This window comes from Lethenteron reissneri, chromosome 41 (genome assembly GCF_015708825.2).
Source record: "Lethenteron reissneri isolate LAM-NWPU_2019-01 chromosome 41, ASM1570882v1, whole genome shotgun sequence".
NCBI classification, from domain to species: domain Eukaryota; kingdom Metazoa; phylum Chordata; class Hyperoartia; order Petromyzontiformes; family Petromyzontidae; genus Lethenteron; species Lethenteron reissneri.
In genome coordinates, this window is record NC_083819.1 from 5622871 (window position 1) to 5634678 (window position 11808).

The 11808-nt window shown below is 47.4% G+C and overlaps 1 protein-coding gene across 3 annotated transcripts; it reads left to right on the forward strand.

Annotated features, from left to right (window-relative positions):
* The first annotated feature begins 5474 nt into the window (after positions 1–5474).
* Positions 5475–11792, forward strand: LRR1 (leucine rich repeat protein 1). Of its 3 annotated transcripts, none has more exons than XM_061568738.1 (7): positions 5475–5540; positions 5940–5992; positions 6633–6865; positions 7694–7792; positions 8549–8749; positions 9992–10533; positions 10857–11792. In XM_061568738.1, exons 3-7 carry the CDS (start codon positions 6659–6661, stop codon positions 11098–11100), a joined length of 1293 nt encoding a protein of 430 aa, XP_061424722.1. In that variant the 5' UTR covers positions 5475–5540; positions 5940–5992; positions 6633–6658; the 3' UTR covers positions 11101–11792. The 3 variants fall into 3 exon arrangements, with proteins under 3 accessions (XP_061424722.1, XP_061424720.1, XP_061424721.1); XM_061568736.1 differs by lacking the exon at positions 5475–5540 and adding an exon at positions 5550–5794; XM_061568737.1 differs by lacking the exon at positions 5475–5540 and adding an exon at positions 5550–5794 and having other exon boundaries at positions 6633–6809.
* Positions 11793–11808: the final 16 nt, after the last annotated feature.

The window sequence follows — 11808 nt, forward strand, 5'->3', positions numbered from 1 at the left end:
CACCGTCCACCCATCCAAACAATAATAACGATGATGAAATGCATTGTCAATGCTTAACAGACGGTCTGTTTCTCTGTCTAGTAGAATTAATGAATTGAGCTTCTCCGTCAGGTTTGCTGCGTTTGGACAAAGGTGGTCGAGATGGTGGAAACATGTTCCCTTTTCCAAGATATGGACAAACTTGGCGTGGCTGGTTGAGGGTTCTGATCACTTTTGTTTTCTTTGTCTTTCCACTCAACTTTATCCTGATTGTATACTATTGGTTTCTTCCCTTGAGACAAAGTATCCGTTCGGAACTCTCCCAGAGCAGTGCAACTTTCACGTTCGAAGTAAGCCTGAAAGCGGATACCATAGAACTACTTCTGAGTTCCCTTTAATTGTCAGCCCGTGGTTCACACAGGCGCACTCTGGGCCGGTCACATTTGCTAGGTTACGCGTGCTCCATTGCCGTGTTGTGATGGAAGCTTTCCTGCCACCACGCCTCCAAATTGGGAACATCGAAGGCAGAATAGCGACAGGAAGACAAAGGCGGATGTGGTAATATGGCATTAAGAAGTGGAAGCAGCTCAACACGGGGAACATCCTGACCACTCGTGCGGAGAGGAAGTGCTGGCACACGTTAGCCAGGCGACCTCGGCACCCTGAGATGACACCGATGGATGGATGGAGGAATCCACTGCTGGTTGTGTGTGACACGAGCTCGTGCTCTGCTGTTGATCATATCGAAGTTCGTATTGCACTGACAGTGGCATGGAGCACGTCTATTGGACAAACTCGGAAATGATTATTTTGCAGGTGCGTAATGCCCGCTGCAACACACACTGCGCTGTTTAAAGTCAGATGTCATACTTCTGGTTTAGTTTGAATGCATCGGGGGGTGGGGGACACACAGTGGAATTTTCCCCTGGCCCCGCACCCCGACTACAGATGGCCCTGCTACTTGCTGTACTTTCTCCGCGCCATCATCGTGTTAGCGAGCATTTCACACGTAATCCCTGGAGGAATCGCCAACCCTGCCTTGCAGCGGAGAGAAAAACGAAGATCGTTGTGTCATTACACATTCCCTTTTTAGCCCAATTAGCAAAACGTTCAATGATATTTAGATAGGCCAACTCTTAATGGGACCCATACTCTTAATGGGATGTTCCTTAATGAGAACCTCGTTTTGCCAATGCCATTTAAAACACCCAGGTGTGCAGAGATCTACGTCATGGCTTAAGAGGCCAGATGGCAATGTGCCTTGCTCACAGGCACAATATAGCTCAGGAAGAGCATCTTCACAAGAACAACATCAGCAGCAGCCATGAGAATCAGAATATTTAGACTGCGGGAGGAATCCGATGAGTTGTGAAGCTCTTTGTTGTGTTTTTTTACAAATATCCAGTATGGGCGGGTTAGCAAGTTACAACAGCAAACAATACCCGATATGAGTGCCAATTTGAGAGAATGGTAAGCAAGTCACCAAATATAAATAAATAATATCTACGTTAATACATTAATTATATGAATGCTTGGACAAGGCAGCAAAAACAACAAAACAATCCCAGACCACAGTAAAATAACACCACACAGCCGTAGTCCCGTCAATAAAATGGCACATTAACATCGAACTGTCGATACACAGGGATAAAAGTTACAAATCACACTTGATAAATGAGCCATGATCTATCCACTGCTGGGTGAAGGCCTCTCCGTGGCGTCGTCATTTCTGGTAGCCGTGTGCTCCAACAATCCATCTAGCACAGGGGTCAACCAACTTGCGGCTCCAAAGCCCGGCTCTTTAAGCGACTGCTTCGTGACCATGATACTGGTAGCAACCACATGGTTCCACCAGCCCACAGGGGATTATTGTGTCCGTCCGTTCGTCATGCAGGGAGGGGCTGGGTGGGGCGGGTGGGGAGGGGCTGGTGGGGAGGGGCTGGGTGGGGAGGGTGGGGAGGGGCTTGGTGGGGAGGGTGGGGCTGGGTGGGGGGTGGGAGGGGTGGGGCTGGGTGGAGGGTGGGAGGGGTGGAGCTGGGTGGGGAGGGGCTGTTCACCCCGTAGTGCCCTTATAAAACTCAACGTTTAACCTACTCACGCCGGCTTGTGCCCGCCCTCACAGTCGGACATATTTGCGGAATACACCACGCCGCCGTTGACCCTGGCCATTGACCGAGCAACCCAACGTTCCTACCAGCTCCCTCCGCAGGAATGTGTTTTATTAAGTACCACACCGTCTCGTATTCACCACCACAGTACATTGCGGCTCTTGAAATATTGAGTGATGTTTTTTTTACCGAATTGGAACAAAAATTGGACTCCTCTTGTGATTTTGGTTGACCTAGCACGTGGACATAATCCGATGATGGCATGGGCTCCATCTCTGCGACGGTCGTCATCTCGAGTGCGCGTGTTCTTTGGCTTCCAATCCGTCGTTCGTCTCGACCAGCGGCTATCGTCCCTCCTGGAGACGTGTCCTGCTCAAGCACGTTTGCATTTTTCTTTTCAATGCTATAATTGTAGAGAAATGCAAACGAAAAATCATCGGACACGGCCAACAATCAGTGGCGAGCCATTTTATTGAGGGACTACTGCTGTGTGGCGTTGTCTTGGTGTGGTCTGGGACTGTTGTTGTTGTTGTGTTTGCTGACTTGCCCAAGCTAATTTTACTTATATAATTAGTTATGCATTATTTAATTTTGGTGACTTGCTTACCATTTTTTTTATTTTGCACTTCTATCGGTTTTTTTGTTTGCTATAATAACTTTCTGACCCACCCCTACTGGAAATCTGTAAAAATGAGCTTCGTAGCTCATCGGATTCCTCCCTACATATTCTCATTCAGATAAAGGTCCTGGGTGGAATCTTTCATCAAAGGGCTGAAAACTAAATATTATCTGAGAGCCCTTCTTTTACAAGAGGCAAACTTTTTCCAGGTAATTGGGGGAGCAAAATTCTCTGCTTCTAAAATCTAGGAGGGGGAATTACAGTATGCTTCATCACCACGACTTACACAGGGAATGGCAGATATAACATCTGATGTTAACTACCTCGCCTGGTATACAGCAGGTCGTGGGTTCAATCCCCACCTCTGACGCCTGTATATTTGGAGTTTGCATATTCTCCCCGTGGATTGTTCTCCGGGTCCTCCCGGTTTTTCCGTCGACATTCACATTTCGAAACACGCGTTTAGAGTATTTGGCTGCTAGAAATGTCCACTTGATAAGCCGCCTCGTTGAGTTATCATTTGTGATAACCAGGTCGCTTCTGAAATAGAGGTATACAAGCCCAGTGGGCCTTACCTGGTCAAATAAATAAAAAGTTTGTGGTTTAGTTTGTCGCAAGTGTCAGAAATTGAAATTGGATCAGTTTCTCCCTCTGCTGGGAGCACGGTGTTACTACTACAAGGACGTGATGGGCGATGTGACTTCTTCTACTCTGAACAGGGGTCGGAAAACCAAAATAATTTGATACATTTTTTCCGAATTTGGAATACAAAAAACCCCTCAATATATCAAGAGCTGAACTATAATTGCAAATGACTTAGAACGGACTTCGCCCATGACGGCACGGTGTTTTCTTTTCATTTCGAGGGAATGTTGTTGACGAATGAGTTTTGTTGTTGTTTGTGTACCACTGGCCAACGCAGTATCACCAGACGATTTTTTTCTTAGAACAAAGGAACGATGCATCTGCATGGCATCTCAGAACCAGAATATGTATTTATAGTGGAGAAATCCGATGAGCTATAAAGTTATTTTTCACATATGTCCAGTCGATCTCAGTCAGCGAACCCATAGCACCTGGGTCTGTCCCGTGACCTTCCTGCCAGCGAGTCTTCGACAACACTTCACGTTGGCCTCAAAGTGCACCTAGCCTGGCACAAGCGTCGCGGTGACGTGGCCGCCACTTGAACGGATAATTGCGGCTGTTGTTGTAAATCATTATGCAATGCACACACATAACTCCCTACCCCGTATCAGTGCCTACCTTATTACAGTTCAATTCAGACTTTATTGATCACCCCGTGCCCTTTATAAATCTCAACGTTCATCCTACAAATTCCCATCGCAAGGGGATAAACACAAATTGACAAAAATGTGTTGCCCGTACGCCGTTTGAATCTAAATCTTCAATTTCCCCGTACAACATACGGCAAACCCGTGTATGGGTTGACAGGTATGCGCACTATGAGACCTCCTTTACCAGTGGCAAAATATAGTAGTCGGTTTTTACCCTTTAAACTGGTACAAAACTGACACCTTTATACAAGGCAACGCAGTATCACCAGACGATTTGTGTAAATGCTTACCCCGAGCTCTCAATACTCTGATAGTGCGCTGTTTTTGAGTTGTACGTCTTTTGGCGTCATTTGGTCCAACACCATGTGAGACTAGGCTCTAAGAAAAGCTGTCTCGGGTGTGGACCAATCAACTTCAAGAACAGTGCATATCATTATCATCATCAGAGTTGTTTCTTTTTGTTTGCATTTTGATTGCTTGTGTTGTGGTTATTGCAAACATGATGCCTTGTCTTCTTGGTTCTTTCGGTAAAGTCACGTAGATGGGAAGTAATAAAATAATAATAATAAATAAAACATAATAAAATAATTCTCACGACGTTTCGGCCACAACGCAAGCAGCCGTCCGAGAATTATTTTATTATGTTTTATTTTTATTATTTTATTACTTCCCTTCTACGTGACTTTACCCAAAGAACCAAGAAGATGAATCCCTGCAGTCACGAAAGCTTTAAATCGAAATTTATGATGCCTTGTATAAATGTGTCAGTTTTATACCAGTTTAAAGGGTAATAAGTATAACCGGTAAAAACAAAGTTTTTCACTATAAATCCTTTATATGCGTGGCGGCTAGAGTCCTCTCGTCCTCTGGCTTGAGATGGCTGCCACCTATGGGTCAGATGATTGCATTGCACCATTAAGCAATTGGTAAATAAATATAATATTTTTGTCCTAAAAAGTGTAAAATTTGGAAAAAAATTTGCACGAACATTAATTGTCACGCACAACGAGTCTGTGTGCAAAATGTCAGCTCGATTGGATCACGGGAAGTGGGTTAAAAAAACGACCGAAAGATTTGCACGGTCCTAAGCAAGCAAGCGAACTTAATATAAAGGTATGCGCACGTTTGTAATTTGTAGCAACACGGAGCGAACAGCAACTTTTGCGATCAGCATCATCAACAAAGGGGGCCCAAGTCCCCAGCTGTTCAAAGTTCACGCGCTTTCAACAGCTGCGAAGAGGCGCTCGTTGATTGGCTCGCACGCTCTGATCACGCCCCCTTATGTCACCCTCTCATTGGTCGGTTGCGTGCGATCACGCGCCAGTTAGGCGCTCCCCATTGGTCGAGAGCGACAACTAACGCCCCTCCCCCAACCCCAGCAACTTAGACGCGTGACGTAGTAAGCGTAGTTCGACCAATGAGAAAGCTCGTTACTGCTCCGTCGACGCGATACAACGCGCTTCGCGATTGGTCTAAACCGCGCGGCGTTACAGTCTGCGTCCGAAATTTGGCGGGAAAGCACTTTTTTGTGCGCGTCTGGTATGTGTCTTCATTGCCGTTTCGTTCTATAAACGAAGGAGATTAATAAAAGCGGCTTATTGCCTCGATGTCTTAACCGCCGCGGTGTGCGATTCACTGTTGGAAACTAAGACGATGAGCGAGTATACTTGTTGAGATCGTTTGTCAGGCGCGTTCACGTCCAGACTACGCGTTCTAATGCGACCCGATATTTGTAATATTCAGCCCCTGATATGAAACCAGTTCTGGGTGAAGGTCCTCCACACGCCGTTTCGGTAAACGGGGGAGTGGGCATGGAGTGCTCTGATCATACTTAACCGTGGTCAGCGCGGGTTTGTTGTCAAAGTACTGCCGGATATGTTTCGTAAACGTATTGTAAAGTACAAATACGGCTTGCGGGGGCTTTTTTCTTTCTTTCAGGGACACTGCCGGAGGACCTGGTGCCGAGATTCTACTGCATAGCCGCGCACACGGTAATGAAAGCCACGCGTCTACCAAAGTGAAGTGTCTTTAATCGTAATAATAACAACACGGACACGTACAACAGTAACTCGAGAGGCGCGCGTAGCTTCTAGCTCAGCGCCACTTTGAAAGCTGCCGCCGTGACGCAATCGTGCCACTTGGGTGTCTATGTAACATTTTTGGCAGTACAAAAATAATGAGAATTGATGTAACAATAAGCTTTACCCTTTCTGGAAATAAGATGTTAAAACACCAAATAGATGCCGATTACAAGACATCAATTGTGCATTAATCACACATACTTGTGGCAAAACATAGTACAAGTCTAAACACGACTTTATATTATTAGGTTGTGCTTCTACTCGTAGTGTAAGGGCAAGTCCCTAATAACAGTACAGTATAAGCACAACTTTATACCCTGCTATTACGGACTTGCTCTATAGAAACTGGCTATATTGATCACAGTGATGCCCACATGCTGGAGACACATCTGTACCAAAAAGGCCAATTTATAAACGTGTTTAGCCCCAACGCCTATACCTGTCGGCTTCCGTACCACGAATTAAATGGAACAAACGCACGCTGGGAAGTTGTTACAGGATCCATGCGAGTGAATGCATGATATTTGTCTGCCTCTTTGTGCCTCTGTAGCGGCTGGGAAGACACAGGCGGTCGGGATGCGGCTGCAATGCGACGTGGAGACCTCGAGCCGTCTGCTGCCATCGTGTGGACTGAGAGGTCGCGGACGCGGGATCTGGTCGGTCCTGACCATCGGAGCCCGTGGCGGCGGCGGCGATGGTGGAGATAAGGACGGCAAGAACGCGCACGGTCAGCTATGGCTCATGGTCTGCAGCAGCAAGGACAAAGCCGGCTCCAGATACAAGGCACGGGCTGGCCCATTGATACGCTAAACATGTGTTGCATGCCCCGGGGCTGGAGATAATAATGCAGTCATGGGGCCCCAATAGCTTGGAACGATCTGTGGATTGAGTCGGTGTGGTGGTGTGTATGCCCCTCGAATGCATGTATTTTCTCTGGGTTACTCTGGTTTCTGCCCACTTACCAAACACTTGAACGGAATAGGATGAATTTTACAGTTTATGATACTCCCAAAAGAGTTGCTACTGGGAAGGCTTTTTGGGTAATTTAAGGGCACGATATTTACAAGCACAACTACCGGTAAAACAACTAACTAACCCTGGCCATATGTTAATTGCCACACAGTTTCATTGCAGAAATGCAATTGGATAATTGCATGGTAAAAAAAAATTTAAACGGTAATGCAAGTGTATTTAACACGGCAGTGTAAATGGATATCACACCATCCTGAGTGTTTAGAAATTCCAAAAACCCTAATTATTGGTCCATATTGTGATTACAGTATCAAGTTCTTTAAACGGTCACTTAAAATATAGGGCGACTGCATTTTCATGAGTGTACAAGCACAAACCATTAATCGTTAACACAACAAGTTGAGATATTTAGGGTACTCCCTGCAAGTTAGTTTCCGGTAACGATTGTCCGAAAATTAACGATAGTGCGTCATAGCCTACAGACATGCGCCTGGTGGTTATGACCCTAGGGGTTGCAAGATTTACGACAGCCAGTCAGACACTCATTTTTAGTTGTGTATATTCTACACTACTGGACAGTGGTGCTACGGTGTCGCGTTTGCCTTGTTGATATTTTTTTTGCTCCCTCTTCCGCTGCAGCTCAAAGGGAATATCGAGCAGCTCTTCACGAAGTTTGTCGATGAAGGAAAAGCCACCGTGCGGCTTAAGGAGCCCCCGGTTGACTTGTGCCTCAGCAAGGTACCTATCATCGATTGAAAAATAGGCGCTGCGTTAATGATAAGCCTCTAACCAAATCACCCGGAGTCTGCCCAATCTCCTCCAGTTACGGAAGCGATGTACATTTTGAGTTTTCCAGTTTATTTTGCTGGTGACACCTCAAGAGACCATAACAGTCTCATTTGCAAGAGTAACCTGGGGGGATGATTGCTATGTATAAACCCAATTGAATATGGATAGTGATCAGATAAGTGACCACCAATTTGTTGTAGGCTGCTGTGGGGCTATTGGGTGGATAGCAGAGGACAGTGCAGCAACCTCCATTGTTGTACAGTATTTCTAAGCTCTCGTGTTTGCTTCTTGTCTCTATTAAACCACACTGATCAGTATGGTAAACTTACCCCCATGATCCACACGAAAGGGATGTAAATGTGAATGCTTGACGATGGAGTGCTTGTTGGGACTTTAATCTGAATTAGGGTAATTTAGGGTAGCCAAATGGGGACATTCGTAATAATTTTTTGGAATCCAACTCGGGTCTCTCGGCTCAGTGCAGTGCGCTAACCACTGGGCCAGCACTCCACCCTAGTGCCTCGTGTATACCTCTTATTAAACTACGTACTCCCTTTGTCATATTAGCCGGAGTGAACAAAAAAAACTAGCTAACATTAACGGAGCTTTGTGTTAAGGGAACTGTTTGCGAGCTTTCAAACACATAACTGGCCCCCCGTTTGCGTTAACAACAAAACGATTGGTGGGTGGTGTGCGCACACGCAGGCAAGCACAGTGGGGCTCAAGGGTTTCCTGTCGGCACTGCGGCTGGCGCACCAGGACCACAACGTCTCCTCGATGCATATCTCTTCGCTGGCTCCTGCCCGCTCCTCGGACGTTGAGAAGCCGCGCGAGCACATGACTGTACTTTCCCGTGCCAATTACCCACTCGTCGCCGGCTTCCCCAGCTCCCTCCAGAGGCTGCAGGTGCCACCCCAGCCCCAGCCCCCCCCCCACATTGCTTGCAAATGTTCCCTTGTCGGTTTTCTGCTGCAGTGGGCTAGGTCGCTTGGTCGGTGAGGGTTTTGTCATGGTGTTGAGCCTGGCACCGCTAAGATTCCGGGATTTGAATCGGAGTTTCAGCTGCCCCGACAACGGATAAACCAGGTTGCCGGGTGCAGTGAGTTGATGGTCTCAGCCCAGTCATCTATAACTTACGTAGGAACTCGCTTAGATACCCATAGGATTATACATAAACCTATAGCTTCACAAAGAGACCCATAGACCAATATAGATTAAGTTTTTATTAACGTGATTCTCCAATATTTATAGTTGAGTCTGGACACCAGTGACTTACATTGACACCATACACTTCGACCTATATATTCGTATATAAACCAACACTCACAGACCAAGTTGCGTGTTAAACTGGGTTCTCAAATATATACATTTTGTTTTACAATCGTAAACTACAGTAGGGAATTTGTACTTTTGAGCCTTTCCTTGTAATACTACTGCCAGCATAATTATTAAAATTGTAAAGCTCTGTGTGGACATGTTATATCTATATGTGTATATATTACACCACTCCCCATAATTATCCTCATCAGCCATGATTATCCATTTCTGAGTGAAAGCCTCAGAGGTTGGGGAGATTGACCGATTTATAGATGGAGATATCTGTCGTATACTGGCCACGTATCTGTGAAAAGGCCAAGCTTGGTGACATTGTTGTCCAGTGTGCAGGCAGTGCAACTGCAACAGGGCCCACAGCCCGGAGGGGCTTGGTTGCCAGGCAACAACTCGCATGGCCAATATCGAATCGGTGAGGTGTTAACTACCTCACCTGCGATACAGGTCGTGGGTTCGATCCCAACCCTGATGCCTGTATATTTGGAGTTTGAATGTTCTCCCCGTGGTCGCGTGGATTTTTCTCCAGGTCCACCGGTTTTTCCCTCCACATTGAGAAACATGCGTTTAGAGTGTTTGGCTGCTATAAATTTCCACATAAGCCACTTTGTTGAGCTATCATTTGAGGGCAGGTTGCTTCTGAAAAAGAGCTATATAAGCTCATCGGGCCTTACCTGATGAAATAAAAAGTTTAGTTTGTTACTCATGCTTGCGCACCACTGCCGATGCAAAACCTTCGTGATTTTCAGTTCTATTGACAAAGCAGCTGCACGCCCCCCCCCCCATCCACCCCTCTCCCTGCCCGCTTCTCACCACCAGGTTTCCAACTGCCGCCTGTCGCGCGTGGACAGCCGCATGCTGAGCCTGCGCCACCTGTGCCGCCTCGACCTGAGCCACAACCACGTGCGAGAGCTGACGGCAGCGCTCTCCTCGCTCGGCTGCCTGGCCGAGCTCATCCTCGCCGACAACCGCCTGGAGGCGTTCCCCTCTGCACTCTGCTCCGACGACTCGGCGCTTCGCCGGTCGCTGCGCCTGCTTGACCTCTCGCGCAACTGCCTGCGCTCGCTGCCGCACAACTTCGGCCGCCTTAGTGAGCTCGCGTACCTCCGCCTGGACGACAACCGGCTGACGGCGCTGTGGCGCGGGCTGGGCCGGCCTAACACCGGCCGGCTGAGGTCCCTGTCGGCAGCGCGGAACACCATTGCACGGCTGCCTGGCGGGTTCGCGCGCCTGCGCCTCGACGTGCTGGACCTGCACGGGAACCCGCTGGAGCAGCCGCGACCCCACGACCTCGTCGCTGTGCGGCTACTGCTGCCTCCGACACTGGCCGAGCTGGCGGCACGAGTGGCGAAAGCGTGCAGGTAACCCCGGAGACTCGCGACATTTCTGGGCTGGGACTGGCCGGACCGCAGGATGACTAGCAGATTCTGGAGTTGGATCGCTACACTGCATGCTTGCTGCATCTTAAATCAAGTGAAGTTGAGGTTTCAATTGAGAATTTCGTTGGACAGAGTTATATGGTTGCTACAAGCACATTCTAATTTTGTGGCCCACTGGAAAACATTATCCTTGGTCAATCCATGATTGGATAGGTGGTTAGTGGAGGGATGTACGTATTGCAACTATATGAATGTCTCAGTGCCCACTCATAATAAACGTGCTATCCTGTGTTTCTCCTCCTAAGGCTGCCCTACTGTCCAGCTTCGGTGCCGGCTGAACTTTGCCGATGGCTCGACGCGGCCGAGCCGTGCGAAGGCTGCGGTACTTTTATGCTCGACAGCTTCGTGGCCACGTCTCTGCCGCTGGACCTGCGGTGCATCGCCACTCAGGTGGTGCTACTGGACCATGGTGGCAGAGGCCAGGAGGCCCCTCGGCTTGTGTTCTTCTGCTCCCGTGCCTGTCACCAGCGCTTACTTCTGAAGCTCTGACTGCGTAAACTTTATATACCAAAAGAAAAAAAGCACCAGAGTAATCAAAGTTCCCCTCGTTGAACTTCAATGAGAAAAGCTTACTCGCGTATGTTTTGCTCGGGTATGAAAGTTCTGAAATTGTTGCTTATGGACCAACTCGGAGAATGTGCCCGATCTCATCTATGATTGTTCCTGGCTGGTGCTTGAATGGGTGACCACCATGCACAACAATAGGTTGCTGTGGGTCTATGTGGTGGGCAGTGTGGAAAAATCCATTGTTATAATGCACTTCTATGCTCCAATTTCTGTTCCCAGCCTTCCACAAACCCACAGCTGACCATCATAGTGAAGTATGGTTAAATAACCTGCCCCCCACGTCACATGACGTGGATGACCAACCATTCCAATGCCGGACCCTCCTGATTCGATCTTGGGACTTGAAGTTCTGCTGTGTAAATACAGGGCATTGACAGCTCTAAGTTTCAACTGCCCTCCTGCTGCAACTGTACCTGGTCACTTTATATTTTTAAAGAGATCTCCATACCTACTGTAGCTTTGGATGTATAAGCCTAAAAACAGTGGGGCAAGATTAATTCCTGCTGTTTTCTGGAGAGAGTAATTTCAGGCAATTACACACTTATTATATTTGAAGCGTTTTTTATTTATCATTACCATGACACATTACAAATTAAATAAAAAGCACAGCATTATCTTGTGGCAGATGCT